The sequence below is a fragment of the Selaginella moellendorffii genome, unplaced genomic scaffold (assembly GCF_000143415.4).
Source record: "Selaginella moellendorffii unplaced genomic scaffold, v1.0 SELMOscaffold_12, whole genome shotgun sequence".
In the NCBI taxonomy this organism is placed as follows: domain Eukaryota; kingdom Viridiplantae; phylum Streptophyta; class Lycopodiopsida; order Selaginellales; family Selaginellaceae; genus Selaginella; species Selaginella moellendorffii.
In genome coordinates this window covers 158,600-178,292 of record NW_003314273.1, presented here as the reverse complement: position 1 = coordinate 178,292, position 19,693 = coordinate 158,600, and the positions used below count along the sequence as shown (strand labels likewise).

Sequence of the window (19,693 nt, the reverse complement as noted above, 5' to 3'; positions counted from 1 at the left end):
TTGAGTGGAAGGCATATAACAAGGTGCGCCAAGACACTCACTTTTTTATTCAGTTTTTACAGCAGCAACACAAAAAGTCGAGCGTGGAGAATCTTTACTGGCAGCCCAGCTCTTAAACATATTGGAACCAGGACGTCCACTGGTCAGATGACCTTCATGAGTTATTAGTGCAAGCAAGGTACTAGCGACTGTAACCCTCAGAAGTTTCTAAGGGGGCCTCTCTCCCCTGCGCACAGGACGAGTTTTTTAAAGCCTGGAATTGGAAGGGTATTGCCTGCTTGAGCAGAAAAAAGGAGAGGAAAACAAATAGAACTCTCTATGGCTTACCAAATTCTTGGAGTCACGCTGATGGATTCAGCTGCACGGCCTTGGACACATCCAGCGACGAAACACGACATGTACCAAGTAGCATCTCTGGAAGATCCTCTTCGGTGTTCGCCTGCACAAATTTGGTGTTGTTTTTACATTTGTTGGTCAAGGAATTCTGCCTTGAAAAAGAGTACCTGTATCAAAAAGGCCATCTCCACAACCAGCTTGCTCATGTAACCAAACACCAGGCTCACTACACCCCGAGCGACAGATGAAGCACCCACATCCACGTCCAGCTGCAAAAGAAATTGCCAAGGCTTTTACAGGCATAGAAAAACTAACTATTACCTACCTCTAGGTAGTTTTTCCCATGAAAGTAGTGTAGATCTAACGCCTCTCCAATGAGACAGGCGGTTTTTCCAACGCTCTGCTTGACAATCCAAGAGCCCTGTGAACGACACATTAACTTTTGCAAAGGCCGGAGTGCGATAGAGCACTTATACCTCTGCTACGTGAGGGATGAGCTTAAAAGTTGAGCTACGGAATCTGTCACCTCCGTTCACAAACTTTTCCAGCAAGGGAATCTGATCGAGCGACTGTTTCAGCATGTAGTAAAAGACCAGGGAGTACGTCGGGGAGCCCGGGACCTGCGTCGAGAGAATCAGAATGGAGAGAGCTATGTAATATAGAAAGCACAAAACCTGAAGATTAACAATGAAGAAAAACGACCTGCCAAGCTTTCGAACTTTAGGCTTCTGCAAAGTTGATAAAGCTCAAAAGTGGCCAAAAAGATTTATGGACCACTACGCACCTGCATAAAGGTATTTTCCCGAGAGGCAATGTGGTCTTCCCGTTGGTTGGATGTAAACCAGTCGACTGCAACCAGCTGCATTAGCGTTTCCTTGGCCTTTACCTTCTTATTATCCCGTAAATAATTCTTTCCACGAATCAGGAAAGTGGACGGATCAGCCGCACTCCAGCTGCAGTAAAAGGACGACTTTGGAAGTGTGCCTTCGCGATCTAGTAATTCGGCGTCTCGCGAGGAGAACTCTGTTTGAGGTTGAGCTCCCTTTTTGTGAGCTGCGTTAAAACAAGTTTACCAGGAAATAAAAAATAAAAAATGATCGATGTTACCTGCTGCTGCAAGGGCATGTATGCGCTTGACAAAACTTGCGGTCTTTGAAAACTTGGGAAGCTATAATAAAAACAGGCAGGAGATATTACCTCGGCAAAAAGAAGGATACTTCCTACCGATTTAGTCTCAGGCTCAAATTCTTCGGTGCCTTCGGTCTCACTTACGGAACGCAGCATGTCATCGGGCAAATCTTCCTGATCGGAGTCGTCCGGAGCGTCAAAAAACTCGTCCGTGTCGTTCACCCGGAGGAATGACTCTTGCTCGTCGATATGAGCACTCTTTGGTTCCTGATCGCTGACGACGATCGCTCGTTCTTCATTTTCTTCCTTTTCTTCCTTGGCTGCTTGATCGTCGAATTCCCGAGAGGCATCCACCCACGTCGGCTCAATTACTTTCGCTTTATACAGTTCCCTCAAACCTGAAAGTTGAAAACGTCAGAATATCAGATTTTAACTAGAGAACATCACTGATACCAGCAATCCTCTCGAGCATGCGAAGCGTGATTTTCTGAACACGAGAAGGTTTGAAGTGAGATTTCCAGGTGTTCCAATCAATTTCCAACATGTGCCTGACAAGTGACCGTGCAGGTTGCTCTCCTTCACCGGTCAGAGGGGATATTACATAGCCGCCACCTGCAAGCACCAAAAACTAAACCCACCGTAGAAAAGTGTCGAATGTCGGCTCACTTTTTAATTTGGCCCGCACTGTTCCTGATCGTGTAGGGCAGTCCTTGCGGCTCACTGAACGATACAAAATTACTGCGAAAAGGAGGCAAGGACAGAGTATAGTATCCATGGTCAGAATAATTATCAAAAGCTTACCATATGAACCATCATATTCACGGCGCCAATATCTATGAAATAACAAATCTCGCCCGCGCATGTGTCTAAACTCGAAAGCATTATATTATATCAACAATGCAGCGACAAACTTACCCGGGGAGCCATTTTCTACGCAGCTGCTTGTGAACGATATCTGTATGACCATCTATGCGCTCCACAATTCGTCCCGTTGAGTAGCAAAAATCCCACCTGAGGATACGCACACTGTTGGGTCTGCAACCGCAAACACACACGTCTTACTCTGCGCGTGAATCTCCCAACGCCATAACGGTATCGAAAACGGACTCACAAGGTGCTTTTACAACTCCAACAGCCATAATCGCGGGATGGTCATCTGCAAACTGCACTCTATTGTTGAGCAAAGGCAGCAAGACTGCTGAATCTGCTGATCAAATATTGCTGGTACCTTACTTGTAAATCTCCCCTTTGATTTCGAAGACTCCCGGAATAACCTCAGGCCTGGTACATGGTTATCAGAACGTCCTCGGGAAGAAGTAAAGCCACTCACCATTCTTACAGCCAAGAATTTTCCAAGGCGATTCTGCAATGACGTCTCCTTGCTCCCTCATGGAAGTCCAAAAGCCAGTCCAATCAGGAACTTCTGTAGAGAAAGTAAAGAGTTACGTTAAACTGTCTTAGAGCATATCAATTACCTTGGCCTCCCTCTCGCCCTCGTTCAAAAAATCTGGGGAAGAGCCAGAATTTCGCATTAAAAATGTAACAAGTTGGCAGAAGAAATGGACAGGACGCACCTAAAATATGGCTTTCTTTTCGGAACTGCCAAGTTTTGCCTGAGGGGAGCTTGGCTCTAGGACAAAGGTCGGCATGTCTGTTAGTAAAACCGCAACGCGAGTCCATTTTCACCTTACACTTGCAGCGTCCCTAAAAGCGGACATCCATTTTGCTGCTTCTTCAGCAGTCCGTGCCGCGAGCTATAGCAAAGCATCTCATAAGCAAGTTCACAACCAACAAAGACCGAAGAACGAAAGAAAGAGGGACTCTCAAACCTTCATTTGTTGTTGATCAAAGCTTGGATCGGAGAGAGTGAAGGTATGCAAAACCTGTGCAAAATTCTTCCTCAGCCCAGCAGCAATGCAAGAGGAGAGAATAAAGGAAATCTCTCAATCACCTGGCCATGGATATTCTCCCTTCCATTGTCAACGACTTTAGTGTATGGCTGAATAACGCCCTTTTTCAAAGATTGCTGTAGAACAAGAACAATGCATCATCACAAGAACAAACTCACAAAACATTAATCAATCCAAGAGATAGAGAGAGAAGAGGAAATTTTACCTTCTCGCCATCGTGGATGGGCTTGGATTTGTAACAAGTAGCCTGGCGGCCCTCGAGAACGAAGTAGCGCTTCCTGGGGAAGCGGATCCTGAGCCTGTGAGGTTGGATTACATAGAGCCAGCCCTCAATTTTGGTAGAATCCATCGCCGCTCTCTCCCTCGATCCTTCTTGATCCTCTCGATCCTCGCCGCGCCAAGGGCAAAGCGCTGGCGCACCGACACGAGAGCTACACTACCTAGAGCTGGAATACCGCGTGAGGCGCTCCGCGAAATCTTTCTCGCCCGCCTCCATCGCCCGGGAGGGTTTTTTAGTCGTCGTAGGCGCAAGCTCGAGTCAGCAGCGAATCGAACTTTCAACGTGTCAAAAGAAGAAAAAGCCTAAAGGTGGCCAAAATTAAAAACTAGAAAATAGAGAACGCCGTTGCCGGGGATCGAACCCGGGTCGTCCGCGTGACAGGCGGAAATACTTACCACTATACTACAACGACTGGTCATGCTAGGTAGGCTACGTTGCAAGACATTTTTGTGATCTATAGTCGTAAAAGAGACCTCAAAATTCCTGGCTGTAAAGAAAGTTCTATAGTGTTTGGCATATCGTCAAGTCTATCGCGAAATGTTTTAGTGAGGAAACTTCTCTGCAAACATTTTCTTGACCTATGTTCTTCTTGATAGCACACACTCACCATTCTATTCATCCCCAAGAACTTAGGTGCAATGTTAAATAGAAGAGTACTTAATTCGTGAACAACAATGGCCGCATCATCTCATTGTCCTCGTGCTCCAGGAGATGACAATGCCACACATACCCAGGAGATATAGTCGGGTCAAACGCGAACCGGGTCGCCTCGCGCGGGCGGAAGGGCACGAAGAATCGTGTCACGAGGTTCGCCTTCACCAGCGCCGTGTCCTTCCATCCAAAGTGATCCACGTCCGGCGCCAGAGGATTCCCTGTGAAGCAGCTCGTCGGATCGAGAAACGGAGTATTGACGCTACACGCCCCCCGAATGAAGTTCGCCACATCGTAGTTCTGCTGATCCAGCGCGAAGAAATTGATCAAGTGGATGTGTATCGGGTGATCCCCGTTGGTAAAGGTGTTGACGAACTCCCAGATCTCGTTCGTGTAGAGCGGCACGATCTCGGTCACCGGGCTGCGGAACGTGCGGTTGGCGTCCGAGAAGATCGTCCCCACCGTGGGGTTGAAGCTGATCACGAACTGGCGGCGGCGGACGCCGGTCACGTTGGCGGCAGAGATGTTGAAGCCGGTGGTGGCGAGGATCGTCTCCGCAACCGTGAGGTTGGCCATGGCCGGATCGATCGTGTTAGATGGGAGCATTGCGTTGGACGGCGGGAAGCTTGTGACACGAAACATGAACACCGACTGGTTGTTTCCCTTGCCCGCGTCGAAGGCGGAGGTGGCGGTGTTTGTGATGGTTACGTTTTCTCCCACTCGCAAGCTCGAGAAATCGATCAGGACGTCGGCTCGCTCGGATGGACCCAGGTTGAGCGTCGTCTGCCGGACTGGAGTGGTCAGCAGCCCGCCATCGGATCCAATCTTGAAGAAGGCGAGGCTGGAGTGATTCAAGTTGAGGAGGAAGAAGCGCGAGTTCCCAGCGTTGAGGAAGTGGAAGCGATGGACGCCCCGCGAGACGTTCAAGTATGGCCAGATCATGCCATTGACGAGCATGGTGTCGCCAAAGTAGTCCGGGCACCAGTTTGGATGGACAGAGGCTGTCGGCGGGAATCCCAGGGTGGGATAGTTGATGCTGCCGTTGGGGAAGAACTGGCGATCCTGGAGGACCAAGTCGTGGATGAATGGGTTCTGGCTGCCATCGCTGTTCTCCCTGAGCGATCCCGGGAGCCAGGAGGGATCATCGTTTCCGATGATGTGATAGAGTCCCGCGAGGCCAGCGGCGACGCTCAAGCGCGTGTAGCCGAAGGAGTGATCGTGGTACCAGAGCAGAGTGGAGGGCTGCGCATTGTCGTACCGGAAGACGTTGGTGGTGAAATTCGGGCCTCGCTCGCCACCATTTGTGATCCAGGCATCCGGGTGGCCGTCGTAGGGGGGCGCGGTCTCTCCTCCGTGGAGATGGACGACGAGTGGAACTCCAACTCGGGGCTGGGCGCGGTCCAGCGTGGGATCGACAGCGAGCAAGTGATTGGCATCGGTGATGTTGTTCGACCAGCGCACGAAAGCTCGCTTGTTCTTGAATGCTACGAGGGTTGGGCCTGGCACCGAGGCTTGCGCGGAGGTTCTGCCAAAAGCGTACACGGTTGTGGGTGGTAAATCCCTGTGGAGTTTCTGGAAAATAGAAAACAAAGAAAGAACTTTCATGACGATTTGTGGCATAGTTTTTTACCCTCTGGACTTTGAATGCGCGGATGATGAGTGGCCTTGAGCTGCTTGTTCTGGTGAGATTGATTCTTCGCATAACTGGAACATGATCAACGAATCTTTCCAAAACAGGGGAGGCATCCAAGTTGAGGCACTGCTGCGTTGCATTCTGGGCTCCTGTGATTGCAAAGATGCAAGCTGCTACAACCGCAAGCAACACCAGTTTTTGGACCGCCATCCCAATCCACAGAAAGGAAAGAATGTGATCCTTAAATTTTAGGCTAGAGGATCCACGGTGGTTCATAGGATAAATCACTGAGAGTTACAGTCCTTTTGCGACTTGGTCCTCAAGTTTACGTGGAAGACACATGGTGTTTGAAAATGACGAGATAGCTTGCAATTTTTGAAAAGCTAAGAAATATGAACAAAGACTTCTTGGCAAGATGCCAGCTCTAGATAGACAGATAGAAATCGTGTGTAATAGTGGGGCATAGGAGTTGCAGAGGCGGTGAAATGGATGGAAGGCCCGGGGCGTTAGGTGAAATGGATGGAAGGCCCAGGGAGTTAGCAGCAAGGAAGCGTCCTTCTTGCGGCCTATAGTTATGCGACCGCAGCACTGTTAATTTCAAGTGCTAGGATGGTGCTAGTGACTTTATAAAAGGAGTTAGAAGCAGACACACAAACAACAATAACAAGCTTCCAAACTGATTAATCATAATAAGTACGTAACCAACATTCTGAACTTGTTTTATAAAGTGTTTTGATGTTTTGTGTGTGTGTGAACATAGCTATTTTCAACGCGTGCTCGAACTGGCACGATTGAAAAGATAAATCTATCAGAATGGGATTCAGCTAGAGAAGGAGAAATCTAGCCACAATCAGCTGTGCTCACGACTACGCAGAAAATTCCCTAGTGGAATGGGAATTGTGGAAGATGCGATAAAAAATTTCAAGGGAGTTGGAGCAAATCCACAAATACAATCCAATAAAGTAAGGTCAAAACAGAGGGAGCTGTTGATGTTTTCATGCATAGGGGAGGAAGGTTTTCATTGCGACGTTCGGGGCTTGCATTGACGTGGGAGAGACATAAGTTGGACATGTAGTGAATGGTAAGGTAGTAAACAAAGCAACTAGGAAGAGAGAATGAGAGAAAGAGCCGATAAAAAGCGGAGCAGTGTGGTTCCTCCAGAGAAGAAGGATGGAAGATGACAAACCACAGTACTCTTAGAGCACTAAAGAATCTAACTCGCCATAGAGCTCTTCAAGCGTATGGAAGCCAAAGGCTTTGTGGCATCGATCCAACAGGACTAAGAAAACTTACATCCTTGTTTGTTCTTGAAGAACATTTCAACTCCACCATGCAAGCTCCTGGAAACTTGTGCACGGTTCCTGGCCTTTAGAAAACAATACTTCCACAAGCATTGCATGTTGCTTTTGGTTCCAGCACCCAAAGCTGTAATTGTTTAAAATATTTAGCAATATGCATTGATAATATATAATAACAAACTGAGTTTCAAATCATGCACTAGGTTTGTCTTTTAATTTATATTGTAATATACTTCTTAGCATACGTGTGTAACACCTAATGAGGGTAGGTGCTTATTTAGATTGCATAGCATCGGGCGTAAACTTCCTATGTTAATGATGTTATTTTCAGAAGTTTAATGACTTTATTTAAGGTTTACATGGTTTTATTTAACATGTTAGTGTGAATCCTTTTAACTTGGAGGATAATATGAAGTTTTAAAATGTCAGAATTTCAATTCCTACCGTTTAACATGCATCAAAAATAAAATTTCCATGAATTTAAGAATGCGGGAATATCCTAGAATGTACTTAGATATTCTAGGTATATTCTTTACATGCAATTCATTAAGTAATGTATTAAATATGTAAATCTAAATGTAAAATGCTGAAATGAAATACAAAAACTAGAATCTATATTAATTTTGTTTCCTTATATAACTGTAATATATTTGTAAAAAACAATTTATGGTAAAGAAATATACTATAATAAGTTTTTGAATAGACTATATTTTAAAGTTTCAAATTAAATATTTTTTAAATGATATGCTTTAACACTTGTTTACAAATGTAATATAATTATTTATTTTATGAACAATTCTATAGTAAAAATATATATTTAAATAAGTGTTTGAACATGTAATATCAATTTTATTAAGAAACATAAAATTATTCAAATTTATTTAAATAATAATTATATGGTAAAGAATTATATTATAAACAGTATTTGAACATATAATATCAAATGTTATAAGAAAAATAAAATCATTTAAAACATCTTTACATCCAATTTTAGCACTAACATCCATCAAAAGTGTTGAATTTTTAACAGCTTTGAAGAAATATATTTTAATTAATTATAAAAATAGCTTTTTTTGTTTTACTTTATTATCATTTACAAAAATCAAGTTCAATATCAAATTTTATAATATAAATCATAATTATTAACACCTTTTAAAATTTATTATATGAATTAGTTTTATTTTATTTATATGTCTTCTAATTATTTCAAATTTGTCTTCTTAATATGATAAATTTATTAAGAAATTTGAAATTTATATTAATTTTATTATGCAAATGATGGTTTTATTTACTTAAAAGTAACTGATATCTTTAAAAACTAAAAAATTCTGAAAACTTCAACCAATAAAGAACTTTTTATTAATTTATAGTTTTCATTTCATTTTGAAATCAATTAAATGCTAAACACTTACTATTTCACAATTCCAAAAATGAAATAATTTGCAATACTATACAAGAATAGTTTTTTTGTTTTGGTTCTTTTAATGAAAATGAGTTATTCATATTTATACAAAATCTATTTGCTCAATCACAAATTTAGCCTATAAAAACAATTGGAAACTGGAGTTTAGAAAACTGAATGTAAATCTTGTCAAGCTAGCTTTACTATTGGGCATCTTGGGATATTTAGTTCTGCAAATTGACAAAATAATTTATTATCTCAATTTCTTGTGCGTAAACACATAACACTACATAATCACAATATGCAAATGTATGCTGAAATCCAAGTTTTAGTAAGGATTCACATCAAGATGTACCTCAGGTTAGAGAGAGACTTGCTTGCTTGATGTTTACAGAAATACTAAGCATATGGATCAATCACAACGATCACTTTAGCACTTTTATGAGAAAATAAACTCTTTGCAAATACTTGAAAGTGGCAAGGCTCCATTGATTCTTTTAAACATTGGAGCTGTTCATTGGAGTTCACAGCAATCCAAGAGGTAGACACACACATACAAATGAAGTACTAGAAAGAAAGAAATCAAGAAATGGTAGAAAAAAAAAAATGTCAAAAGGAAGTAATTTTTTATTGAGAGATCCCTAAGTTGAAATATTAGAAGATTGAGTTATGTAAGCCTACTGCCTCTAATGAATGACTCTAGCCCTAGTGGAAACTAATACTAGATTCATGACCAGAATCAAAATCTTGGTGCCTCCTATGGGTGAAGCTCCTATGGGCTTTTCTAGATTTCCTTTTTGGTTTGCTTAAGCAGAATTGTAAGTGACTGAAATGATAGTGGATATACCTAGAATATGTTTAGATATTTTCGGATATTTTAAAATTTAATGGTTATTATTTATCTAGATTAATCTTTTATTTATAATTTATAAACATATTTAGAATGTATAAAATTTTCTAAACTTTCTAGTACATTCTAGTATATTCTACTATCTAATGGTAATCTTATGTTTATATATTATAAACATTTATAAAATTATATTTGATCAATTGGATTAATAAATAGGAATAACACTACTATTGAGCAAACCAAAAATGCACAGCAATGTTTTTTTATTTTTAGTTTCTTGCATTAAATTTTGGTTTTGAATTGAACTAGTGGTCTTCATACATTACCAGCTTAAATCATCTCTAAATGGATTGTAAACTTTTCTTGCTATAACATTAGTGGTAAACAAGATTATTAATAATAAATATTGATTATAAATGAATTAGGGAAGAGTTAAGAGCATAAAATCACAACCGTTGGATTAAAGAATATTTTAAATATTCTTGACTAACCCTGAATCATAAATTTAAAGAACAATCTTAGCAGAAAGAGCCGTAGAATTTTCATTTATCTTCGTCAGGTCTTCATGCCACTTCCTTTACTTTCGTAACTCGCGGCCAAGCAGCCCGTGTTCGCTCAGAGAGATCTTCCAGCCAGCTAACAAAATCCCATTTTATACCCAGATCTAGCAGAATTATTTGTGTTCGCTCCTCATATTCTTTATGGAACATTTACATCACTTGTTTATAAGGAGGAAAGTTAGCATCGAATTTACAAAGATGTGATGAACAGCCAGTCAGACAAGGAACAGACTACCACTCCCCGTTAGATTAGAGTCCACATCGACCGTTCCTCGTTGTCCTACGCTAGCTAGCACCGACTAAACAAAGCCCAAAACCAAAGCTGTGTGTATTCCACTGAGAAGTTCTTCCAGCCCCTCCCCAAGTTACCCAAAATTTTTCCAGCATCATCACCCCAAAGCTGCTATCTGCCTGCAGGATCCAGTAGTAGACTTGGGAGTAGCCCAGGAAAGCCTGTTTTGTCACCACAAAGTCTCCAGGAAATCACCAAACCTGGTAGCGACACCGCCACGGAAGGATGAATCATGGATCCAAGTTAGCTGCTGAGCGGATCACCGATTCGATCAAGCGGTCAACCCCGGTCGATCTAGCAAGGCCAAAGTTTTTGCCTGTTTGAGGCAACCCAACTCAAAGATCACGATCACTCAACAAAGTACCTCCGACAAGAGCCTGTACCGTCTCCCAACACCGGCTTTGGATGGAGAGAACTGGAAACCGTGGCTATAGCCCGGGCTCATCGGTGGCTTCGAGTGACCTGGGGTAGCAGCGTTGCAAGTGGGCGATTTTAGCTTGTGGTGGTGATGGCTCTTGAGAAGCTCCTGCTGTTCCTGGTGATGATCCTGCTTGGACATGTCCAGATCTGAGCACCTCTTCCTCTTGTGGACCAGCGGCTTGGGCTTGATCTCTCTACCTGGGGGAATCACTACATTTGCCTCGCTACACGGCGATCCTTCCTTCCTGGCCTGCTTCTTCACACTAAACTTCTCTAGGTTCTCCGCGGCCTGCAGTAGGCAATCCAGCGGGCTCTGGACGCTCGACCGTGTGGCGGTCACACTGCCGGGCGCCTTGAATCCATCAACCGCCTGTTCCTGCTGGTGCCCATCTCTATCTCTCCTCGGCTGCTTCGATACACACCAGTCGCACATCATCTGGCTGGAATCCGGCGGCAACTTGGGGTACAAGCTACTGCAGTACCTGGAAGAACAAGAAACCAAACCGTAATCTCTCGAAATTTCCTTCTAGCGATGGATTTACCTGTGCTGGTAGCGCTGCCGGCACGACGAACAGCGGAAGAGCTCCTTCTGGAATCCAACATCGCCGCACATACTGCACTCCTTGCCGCTAGGCCGACAATGCCTGGCCGCCTGGTGCTGCTGATGCTGCCGCTGCTGCGGCCGCTCCATTGCGCTCCCTCGATCCGAGGGATTCCACCTACGAAACCCTCGCTCCAAAATCCCGCGGCCAAATCACACGCCTCTAGATCCCAAACCCCGCCGCGGCTTGTGCGCGTGGGAATCCGATCCCTATCGCGTCGATTCCCTGGAAAAAGACGCTCGATTCCTGAGAGATCGCCAAGAACAAAAAATGCGAGTCACTAAACACACGAGAGAACAAGATCAGCACAAAAACAAAACAAGCGGCCTTTATATATTCAATCGTTCGTAGCTCACACTCATACGCCGTATTATCGAATATTCGTCTCCCAGACTGACGGGTTGGAAATTTCTAGAAGGTCGCAGTGAGATAAAAGCCGGCACGTCATTGACGTGCTATACGGTGTCCGAATCCTCCAATTTGTGACCGCCCGTACATTTAAGGCCCAAAAGCTCAAAATGTCGGTTGATGGCCAAGTGGCGTCATCACATCCACTAGAAAAATGACAGGTGGCAATGACCAATACGTGCTACGTGGCGTACGGGCCCGGTTCGCGAAAGGAACATTCGCTGATTAGCTTTATTGGATTCCGTTGATCGTGACCGTTCGCGGTCTAGGGCTCTTGGCAATGAGGCTCAACTTGGAATTCAAGTAAGCGCGGTTTTGAGTTGTGCGGGGTTGTCAATGTGGGCGCATTCCAGGGGAGGATTGGAGTTACTGTTTGGATCTGTCAAGTGCCACGAAGTGGATTTGGATTCGAACGAGGTAGGAATCGAAACTTTTGAGTCTTTGGCCACCAAGTTCTTCCTTTGTAGATCACAGTCGAGAAGCTCCTGGTTTGGATTCGAGAAAATCTGCTCAAGGAGAGACAAGAGATGTTCCTCAAAGGCAAATCCGTGTGAGTTTCTCACTGCTAAACTCTCGCTTGGATTCTCACGGTTGCATTTCTCCAGGAGGCCCGGAGTTCTCGTTTTGATCAATGACTACGACTGGGAGCTCATGGGGCATTTGGAAGCGCCCATCAAGGACAAAGACAGTGTAGTGTTCATCTCGACGCTCCACGGAGGCTAGAAAACTCCTCCTTTGTTTTCCCTGATCTTAACATGGGTGAATGGGCCATGCAAAGTTCTCCATCTCTCCTCACCACGTAGAACGATTCGTCCACTCCTCGACGCGGCAATCATACTCGCACTACGCCCAGATCATCAAGTCGTGCGCCACGGTCCAGGATCTCCTGCGCGTCCACTCTCAACTCGAGCACAACTCCTGCAATCTCGTCGCGAATCTCCTCATCGACAAGTATGGCAGATTCGGCTGCGTCGCGGAGGCCAAATTGGTGTTCGACGCGATCGCCCAACCGGGAATTCACTCGTGGAACATCATCACGGCAGCGTATGCCCGAAATGGGCATCTGGATCACGCCGCGCGGCTCTTCGACGTCATGCCGCGGAGGGACGTTGTGTCGTGGACGTCGCTCTTGTCAGGATTTTCGCAGTACAATTGTCCCGGAGAGGCCATCCGAGTTTTTCTCTCGATGCCTCAGTGGGACGTCGTCGCGTGTAATCCTGCCATTGCAGCTTATGCCCAATCTGGGCATATTTTCGATGCCGTTGAAATCTTTGCACGAATGTCTTACAGAGACATTGCGTCGTGGAACGCAATCCTTGCAGCTTACAGTGAGTCTTCTCAGGTCTTTAACGTTAACGCTTTTTCAGCGCTGATGCCAATGTGGGATGCCATCTCGACAAACACTGTTCTTACAGCAAATGCCACAGCCGGGTATCTCGAACGTGCGAAGTGTATCTTTGATCGTTCGAGTTTTCGAGATGTGATTTCCTGGACAGCGCTTGTTCAGGCCTACACTCTTAACGAAAACATGGATCATGGGGACTTGGTGTTTCGAAAGATGCCACATTGGAACTCAATTACTTGGAGCATTCTCACCACAGCAAATGCCCAACAAGGGGATGTTCTTGCAGTGAAAAAACTATTTGTCACCGCTCCATTGCGCGACGAAGGAATGTGGACGAACCTCATCACAGTCCTCGCATCGACAGGAAAGCTTGCCGATGCCGTCGATTCAATGTCCCGGATTCCGGAATGGAATGTCCTGGTAATGACGACTCTGATGACGGCGTATTCCGGTGCGGGAAGAGTCCGGGACGCGAGGAAGGTTTTCGATGCCATCCATTGCCGCGACATTACGTCTTGGAATGCCATGGTTGCAGCTTTCTTGCAAAACGACGAGCTCGAGAATGGGACTAGCGTTTTCTGGCAAATGCCGCAGCACAACGTCTGCTCGTGCACGGCGGTTGCGGCCGCGCATGGCGATGCGGGCGATCTCCACTCGGCGGAGGTAATCTTCGCCGCCATCCCGGAGAAGGACACTGTGGCCTGGAACGCGATGATCTGGGCTTACGTCTCCAATGGGGATCTCCAGACGGGCAAGGCGATCTTCGATTCCATGCCGCGCAGGGGCTCCAGCTCCTGGGACACGATGATCGCAGCCTTCGCCCAGGGAGGAGAGATCTCTCTGGCGAGCGAGACCCTGGTCAAGATCCCCAGATCAAGCGTTCTCTCCTGGACGTCGCTCCTCGCCGGGCATGCCCAGGCCGCCGAGCTCGACAAGGCCATGGCGGTCTTCCACGCTATGAAGCAGCGAAACGACGTAAGCTGGAACGCTGTTCTCGCGGCGTATGCTCAGGCCGGGGAGATCGAGGACGCGCGGGCGATCTTCGCCAAGATGCCCCAGCTGGGCATTGCGTCATGGGCGGCGATCGTCGTCGCCTTGGTGAGAAACCGCGACCTCGCCTCCGCGAAGGCGGCATTCGATGGAATGCCCGAGCACGATGTCTTTGCCTGGAACTGCCTCTTGCGGGCATACGCCTCCAACGGCTTTGTGGCGGATGCCCTAGACCTCTTCAGCCGAATGACCGTTAAAAACCCAGCGTCCTGGGCCGCCGTACTCGCCTCGTGCGCCTACAACAACATGGGGCGAGACGCCGTACGGCTCTTTCGGCTCATGGTGCTCGACGGCCACCGTCCGGACGGTACGGCATTCTCGGCTGTGCTGACGGGCTGCGGCCACGCGGGCATGCTCGAGGAGGGGCGGCGGTACTTTTGGGCCATCTCCGAGTCGTACGGCGTGACGCCCGCGGTAGAGCACTACAGCTGCGTCGTCAACCTGTTGGGGCGGTCGCGGCGCCTGGCGGACGCCGAGGAGCTCGTCGACTCCATGCCGCTGTGCCCCCACGTCTCGACGTGGTCCGTGCTGCTCGGCGTGGCGGGGATATCCGGTGACGTGCGCCGCGCGGAGCGTGCCGCCGAGGAGATCGCGCGGCTCAGCCCCTGCGCCCACTCGCCTTACGTGCTCCTCTCCAATGTGCTCAGCTCGGACGGATGATCCATTAAAGAAGGGTTTAAGTCGGGTTTTAAAAAAATTAAAGATCATAATTAACTATGAAGAATGATAACAAACGTGGATAGATCTAGCGAGCTTCCACTCAGTTTTAGCCAAGAATGATATAAAACGTGGATAGATCTAGCCAGCTTGGAAATTGCTAATGATAAAGTATATTGTTAAATGTAATACTTTTATATCATCATGTCTGAATTTAAAATTGTGAACTTAGTGGAACACAATGAGGTATGATCGTGGAAGAAAGAACCATCAATTCGTTTTTCTTCCAGCTCTAACGGACTTGGATAGATTTAGCCAGCTTCCACCTATGGATTGGAAAGCACAACTAAGTTTTAGCTGACAACGCGTATCCAAAAGTTACCAAGTTACTCTTACCAAGTATCCACCGCCGGATCCCTGGATCCAAGTGATCGAGATACAGTGTACACTAGCAGAGAATCTCCCCCCTACGGTTAAAAGGACGAGCGAGTCACTGTAAAAAGAAAGGAAGATATTCGTAGCACAGCCGAGAGATGGTTCCATTTCGAATGGGTGACGAGTGAGCGAGTACACGTACACACCAGCGATTAGTACGGCAATGATAAGCGCCACCTTTGTTTGAAAGAAAGCTTGTTTGTTCTTACCTGGAGAGAGAGAGCTTCTTCCCAGTCCGTTGCATTTGGAAATCCGGTTGATGATAGCAAATCGGTGTCGCTGTCCAGGCAAAGAGCAGTCAGTTTGGCGGTATATAAGAAACGAGAACGAACTTTGTCTCCGCTTAAGTTACCTCCAGTGTTGGCTTTGCTCTCGCTCGTCTTGTTCTTGTCTCTCTTCTTCCAGCTCCTCGTCGGGAAGAAGCGAGCGAGCGAGCGATGGAGGCTTGCGCCTGTTCTTACTCGCTCCAAGCTGTCGTCCATGGCGAATCGTCGAAGATTTTCTGTTGCTGTTCTTGTTCTCCTCCTCCTCTTGTTTCTCCTCCTCCTTCCCCTGGCTTCGCTCACTTCCCAGCATCTGTTCTTGGTGTTCTTGAGGAGCCCCAGGCCCAGGAAGTCGATTTTGATTGCTCCAGCGAGTTCTTCCTCGTCGACCAGTTACTGGCTGCTACTGCGTCGTGCTCGGCGGATTTCTGCTCGTTTCTTGATTCTGCTGCTACTGAGCTCGCCACCGTCTGCTACTCCAGCTTCACGGGCGATTCCATCGCTTCCACGGACGGTGACGCAGTGATCGGGCACGAATGCTGGAAGGAACTGCTCAAAGAGGAGCAGCAGCCTCCGCAGAAGGTTGAGCCAGAGCCAGTGAAGGCGGAGCCTGGGAAGACTGAGTCCCGGCAAGGCGATGATCCGGTGGTGCAAGACGATGATCCGGTGGTGGCAGACGACGAGCAGCTCAAGAGGTACGTGAAAGTCCTTCCATCTAGCTGCTCTCGCGCTTGCTCAGCATATTCTTTGCTCATCTCGTGCTAGGAAGTGGGAATTCCAGGCCGGGCTTAAGCGTGCGCTCAAGAACAACCAGGTCATCGACGTCGATGCTCTGGCAGAGGTCAAGGTGAGCAGCGTATAGTTAGTTTGCTGGGAAAGAAAGAAAAAAATCGAAGCTTACCTTGAATTATTGGAGCAGACAGAGAAGGACGAGAACGAGGACAGGCTTCCAGGCCTCCGAGAGTATATCGGGAAGAGGAGCTGCGAAGAAACTGAGAACAGCATTTGCAAGAGAGTCAGAAAAGCCCACTCGAACGATGCCGCTCTCGTGGATGCTCTACGACTGAGAAACGCAAGAATGGAGTTACCAGAGGCTGTCCGGGGCTTCCAAATCGAGGAGGCCGATATCTACGCGACGCATCCCGCTTTCCTACTGCGAAATTCTCCAGGCGAGTTCTAGAAAATTTCTTCTTTGAGATAGTTTTGATCGATCTTACTGTGCCTTGTTTCCAGGAGGAACGCGATATCTCTTCGCGAGGACGAAGTACTCCTCACGGCCGGCGCGATCGAGAACGACACTGGATGGATGCCGCTGGAAGCAGCAGGGCCCGTCCCTGCCGATCAAGATCGACGACGAAGTCGTGGCATACAAGACCTACCTCAGCTTCGTGCCGCTCAAGGACCACGAATCCTACGCGCCGATGCTCTGCGCCACCAACCTAGCCGGATTCCTGCTGCGGCGAGCGGCGAGATTGCGGAGATTTGCGCGCTACACCATGGAAGAGATCGTGCTCAAGGAAGACCGCGAGATGGAGCTGCGCAAGCTCAAGAAATGCCGGATCCCTCGCCCCTTTCGTGTGCTGTGTAGAATCAGCACCCGGCTGCCCGGCCATTCGTGGCTGTGAGGCCGAGAAATCGAATTCCTCTTTCCCTCGCGGTGGAAGAACCCTAAACTCTCGAAGGTGCTGGGGAGGGGAATCGAGCCCGCGACGGCTCCTCTAGTCACCACGTGGTCAACTCCCATTGCTCCGGGCATTGTGGACCTGGTCCAGCTCCGCCACGCCGCCCTAGGCGACAGGAAATGCGAGGGAGCGATGCGCGGCTGATCCATCAGGTACTTCCAGCGCGATTCCATCGTCCCAGGGATTAGGGTTTAGATCCTCCGGCTCCATGGCGAGCGACGCGCAAGAGCCGGCCAAGCGCGCCGAGATCTACACCTACGACGCGAACTGGCCGATCTACGCCATGAACTGGAGCGTGCGCAAGGACTCGCAATTCCGGCTGGGGATTGGCAGCTTTCTTGAGGATTACAGGAACATGGTCCAGATTGTGCAGCTGGACGACGAGAAGAACAAATTCGTGGCGGATTCCCGGCTGTGCTTCGAGCACCCCTACCCGACCACCAAGCTCATGTTCATCCCGGACAAGGAGTGCCAGCGGCCGGATCTAGTGGCGACCTCGGGCGATTTCCTGCGGATATGGCAAGTCGGGGAGGACAAGGTGGAGCTCAAGAGCTTGCTCAACAACAACAAGAACAGTGAGTTTTGCGCGCCGCTCACTTCCTTCGACTGGAACGAGCTCGAGCCCAAGCGCGTAGGAACTTCGAGCATCGACACTACTTGCACGATTTGGGATATAGAGAAGGAAGTGGTGGACACTCAGCTCATCGCCCATGACAAGGAAGTGAACGACATCGCCTGGGGCGGAGTCGGGGTCTTCGCGTCCGTCTCGGCCGATGGCTCCGTGCGAGTTTTCGATCTCCGGGACAAGGAGCACTCGACGATCATCTACGAGAGCCCCCAGCCGGACACGCCGCTGCTGAGACTCGGGTGGAACAAGCAGGATCCGCGCTACATGGCCACCATTTTCATGGACAGCGTCAGGGTGGTGATCTTGGACATCCGCCTGCCGACGCTCCCGGTGGCGGAGCTCCAGCGGCACCAGGGGACCGTGAACGCCATCGCTTGGGCTCCTCACAGTTCCTGTCATATTTGCACCGCGGGTGACGACTCCCAGGCGCTGATCTGGGATTTGTCAAACATGAGCCAGCCGATAGACGGGGGCCTGGATCCGATTCTAGCTTACACCGCGAAGGCCGAGATCAACCAGCTGCAGTGGTCGTCTTCCCAAACAGACTGGGTCGCCATCGCGTTTGCGAGCAAGCTAGAGATTCTTCGAGTCTGAGAGGGGAGAGAAGAGGTGAATCGTCCAGCTGCTGTAGTAGAGTATAAGAAGCAAAGGTATGCTGGTTTTTTTCTCTCTTTTCTGTTTAGCATGGGATTTTGCTGCTCGCCCAGTTGAGCCCCTTGACGGGGAGCCGGATGAGAATCATAGCAAAGTTGGCGATTGCTAAGCAGAAAGCACAGGATGGGCAGACGCAAGCGACCAAGTTCCTGGAAGAACAAGGAAAAAAAAAAAAGAGATCTCATCTCAAAGAATAGTTTTTTTTTTTGTTTTTTGAGCAAAGCTTACCCGATCAACCATACAAACATTCCCACCAGGGAGAGCAAACATCCCAAAGCTCCAAGTATTCCTCCCACAATGCAGGCGACTGGACCCATGAAGCTTCTTTTGTGTCGTTGGCGTGAGAAGTGGAAACTACCAGTCCACGTCAGCCGTCCGCGTGGCCGCCACGGCAGACGTTATCTTTGTCCGACGTGGCAGGGGCGCGCGGTCCCTGCGGTGGACGTGCGGCTGGTAATCATCCAGCCGCGCGGTTTGCTGCGCAGTAGCACACGTGGTTTGCTATTTGATACAAGAGCCCTAAAAATCAATCGCTCGCGGGAGAGAAGCTGGGCTATGGCGGCGTGTGATTTGGGCCCCGGTATGTCGATTGGATCTCTCTAGGCGCTCGTTGGTTGCTTCGCTCGACTACAATGCCTCTGGTTGCGAATTCGCTGTCTGCGCCTTCGATTTGCGGTGCCCAATTCCAGCGCCAAGCCTGCGCGCCATCGACCTCATCGGCATCGACAGTGGCATGCTCTTCACGGCACAAAATCTCATCCAGAACAGTGCCGTCGATCACGTCTCAGCCTCGCCGCCGCAGGGCAGGGCTCGCAATCTGCGAGATTGCGGTGGGGCGGCAGGGCGCAGCGGCGGCGGCGGCGGCAGCGGCGGGCGTGGGATCGAGGATCAGAGTGAAAGGGCCGCTCAAGGTGTTCCATGTTCCCAAGAATCCAGAGTTTGATCTTGGTGGCCAGGAGGGAGAGGTGAAAGAGGTTCTCACGAGCTGGAAGGGGAAGATCATCTCCGCGAATTTGCCATACAAGACCCAGTTTGCGCTGAGCATCGACGGCAAGGAGGTGAAGCTGATCGCCCATCTGCGGGAGGACGAATTCGAGGTCATCGGATGATTGAGAGAGATCGAAGCGAAGAATTTGTGAGCGAATTCTTTTTGCTCTCGTTTGAAATAATATCCAAAGGGTTTAACGACAAGAATGTAGGGTTCTTGTT

General features: G+C 48.1%; 7 protein-coding genes and 1 non-coding gene across 11 annotated transcripts; 3 read left to right on the top strand and 5 right to left on the bottom strand.

Annotated features, from left to right (window-relative positions):
- Positions 1-10: 10 nt before the first annotated feature.
- LOC9659202 (protein ENHANCED DISEASE RESISTANCE 2) lies at positions 11-3,939 on the bottom strand. Of its 2 annotated transcripts, none has more exons than XM_024674228.1 (22): positions 3,580-3,939; positions 3,416-3,490; positions 3,294-3,347; positions 3,156-3,218; positions 3,039-3,094; positions 2,940-2,971; positions 2,795-2,887; positions 2,693-2,745; positions 2,527-2,627; positions 2,380-2,475; positions 2,266-2,330; positions 2,131-2,202; positions 1,918-2,076; positions 1,561-1,862; positions 1,444-1,504; positions 1,121-1,389; positions 1,011-1,064; positions 813-956; positions 662-757; positions 504-605; positions 328-439; positions 11-253 (listed from the first exon to the last, which is right to left on the bottom strand). In XM_024674228.1, exons 1-21 carry the CDS (start codon positions 3,721-3,723, stop codon positions 341-343), a joined length of 2,190 nt encoding a protein of 729 aa, XP_024529996.1. In that variant the 5' UTR covers positions 3,724-3,939; the 3' UTR covers positions 11-253; positions 328-340. The 2 variants fall into 2 exon arrangements, with proteins under 2 accessions (XP_024529996.1, XP_024529995.1); XM_024674227.1 differs by having other exon boundaries at positions 11-226.
- A 55-nt stretch (positions 3,940-3,994) lies between these two features.
- Positions 3,995-4,066, bottom strand: TRNAD-GUC. The gene has a single exon. It is a non-coding gene; the product is annotated as a tRNA-Asp (tRNA).
- A 181-nt stretch (positions 4,067-4,247) lies between these two features.
- LOC112346115 (spore coat protein A-like) lies at positions 4,248-6,173 on the bottom strand. Its single transcript, XM_024674229.1, has 2 exons — positions 5,936-6,173; positions 4,248-5,877 (listed from the first exon to the last, which is right to left on the bottom strand). Exons 1-2 carry the CDS (start codon positions 6,146-6,148, stop codon positions 4,312-4,314), a joined length of 1,779 nt encoding a protein of 592 aa, XP_024529997.1. The 5' UTR covers positions 6,149-6,173; the 3' UTR covers positions 4,248-4,311.
- A 3,946-nt stretch (positions 6,174-10,119) lies between these two features.
- Positions 10,120-11,651, bottom strand: LOC9660096. Its single transcript, XM_024674544.1, has 3 exons — positions 11,303-11,651; positions 10,705-11,242; positions 10,120-10,634 (listed from the first exon to the last, which is right to left on the bottom strand). Exons 1-3 carry the CDS (start codon positions 11,449-11,451, stop codon positions 10,620-10,622), a joined length of 702 nt encoding a protein of 233 aa, XP_024530312.1. The 5' UTR covers positions 11,452-11,651; the 3' UTR covers positions 10,120-10,619.
- Positions 11,652-12,011: 360 nt separating this feature from the next.
- LOC9660095 (ubiquitin-related modifier 1 homolog 2) lies at positions 12,012-14,966 on the top strand. Of its 3 annotated transcripts, none has more exons than XM_002969410.2 (4): positions 12,012-12,073; positions 12,124-12,187; positions 12,238-12,320; positions 12,376-12,557. In XM_002969410.2, the coding sequence occupies exons 1-4, from the start codon at positions 12,051-12,053 to the stop codon at positions 12,491-12,493; spliced, it is 288 nt and encodes a 95-aa protein (XP_002969456.2). In that variant the 5' UTR covers positions 12,012-12,050; the 3' UTR covers positions 12,494-12,557. The 3 variants fall into 3 exon arrangements, with proteins under 3 accessions (XP_002969456.2, XP_024530271.1, XP_024530270.1); XM_024674503.1 differs by having other exon boundaries at positions 12,063-12,073; positions 12,245-12,318; positions 12,376-14,966; XM_024674502.1 differs by lacking the exon at positions 12,012-12,073 and having other exon boundaries at positions 12,173-12,187; positions 12,238-12,318; positions 12,376-14,966.
- A 9-nt stretch (positions 14,967-14,975) lies between these two features.
- Positions 14,976-17,096, bottom strand: LOC112346186. Its single transcript, XM_024674501.1, has 6 exons — positions 16,609-17,096; positions 16,422-16,512; positions 15,610-16,352; positions 15,467-15,536; positions 15,219-15,315; positions 14,976-15,148 (listed from the first exon to the last, which is right to left on the bottom strand). Exons 3-6 carry the CDS (start codon positions 15,737-15,739, stop codon positions 15,134-15,136), a joined length of 312 nt encoding a protein of 103 aa, XP_024530269.1. The 5' UTR covers positions 15,740-16,352; positions 16,422-16,512; positions 16,609-17,096; the 3' UTR covers positions 14,976-15,133.
- Positions 17,097-17,267: 171 nt separating this feature from the next.
- On the top strand, positions 17,268-18,753 carry LOC9660093 (WD repeat-containing protein LWD1). The gene is made up of 2 exons (XM_024674500.1): positions 17,268-18,480; positions 18,538-18,753. The coding sequence occupies exon 1, from the start codon at positions 17,411-17,413 to the stop codon at positions 18,422-18,424; it is 1,014 nt and encodes a 337-aa protein (XP_024530268.1). The 5' UTR covers positions 17,268-17,410; the 3' UTR covers positions 18,425-18,480; positions 18,538-18,753.
- Positions 18,754-19,025: 272 nt separating this feature from the next.
- LOC9660092 (ferredoxin-thioredoxin reductase, variable chain) lies at positions 19,026-19,675 on the top strand. The gene has a single exon (XM_002969407.2). The coding sequence runs from the start codon at positions 19,117-19,119 to the stop codon at positions 19,591-19,593; it is 477 nt and encodes a 158-aa protein (XP_002969453.1). The 5' UTR covers positions 19,026-19,116; the 3' UTR covers positions 19,594-19,675.
- Positions 19,676-19,693: the final 18 nt, after the last annotated feature.

Excerpts from the sequence above, each read along its gene's own strand:
- LOC9659202 (XM_024674228.1), bottom strand. The coding sequence starts at position 3,723 with ATGGATTCTACCAAAATTGAGGGCTGGCTCTATGTAATCCAACCTCAC. Across the intron at positions 3,348-3,415 it reads GGGAGAATATCCATGGCCAG|GTTTTGCATACCTTCACTCT; the intron begins GTGATTGAGAGA and ends AATTTTGCACAG. Across the intron at positions 606-661 it reads ATGGGAAAAACTACCTAGAG|CTGGACGTGGATGTGGGTGC; the intron begins GTAGGTAATAGT and ends TTTCTTTTGCAG.
- LOC112346115 (XM_024674229.1), bottom strand. The coding sequence starts at position 6,148 with ATGGCGGTCCAAAAACTGGTGTTGCTTGCGGTTGTAGCAGCTTGCATC. Across the intron at positions 5,878-5,935 it reads GCGCATTCAAAGTCCAGAGG|AAACTCCACAGGGATTTACC; the intron begins GTAAAAAACTAT and ends TCTATTTTCCAG.
- LOC9660096 (XM_024674544.1), bottom strand. The coding sequence starts at position 11,451 with ATGGAGCGGCCGCAGCAGCGGCAGCATCAGCAGCACCAGGCGGCCAGG. Across the intron at positions 11,243-11,302 it reads CGGCAGCGCTACCAGCACAG|GTACTGCAGTAGCTTGTACC; the intron begins GTAAATCCATCG and ends TTGTTCTTCCAG.
- LOC9660095 (XM_024674503.1), top strand. The coding sequence starts at position 12,534 with ATGGGCCATGCAAAGTTCTCCATCTCTCCTCACCACGTAGAACGATTC.
- LOC112346186 (XM_024674501.1), bottom strand. The coding sequence starts at position 15,739 with ATGGACGACAGCTTGGAGCGAGTAAGAACAGGCGCAAGCCTCCATCGC. Across the intron at positions 15,537-15,609 it reads GAGCAAAGCCAACACTGGAG|CGACACCGATTTGCTATCAT; the intron begins GTAACTTAAGCG and ends TTGCCTGGACAG. Across the intron at positions 15,316-15,466 it reads AAGAAGCTCTCTCTCTCCAG|TGACTCGCTCGTCCTTTTAA; the intron begins GTAAGAACAAAC and ends TTCTTTTTACAG.
- LOC9660093 (XM_024674500.1), top strand. The coding sequence starts at position 17,411 with ATGGCGAGCGACGCGCAAGAGCCGGCCAAGCGCGCCGAGATCTACACC.
- LOC9660092 (XM_002969407.2), top strand. The coding sequence starts at position 19,117 with ATGCCTCTGGTTGCGAATTCGCTGTCTGCGCCTTCGATTTGCGGTGCC.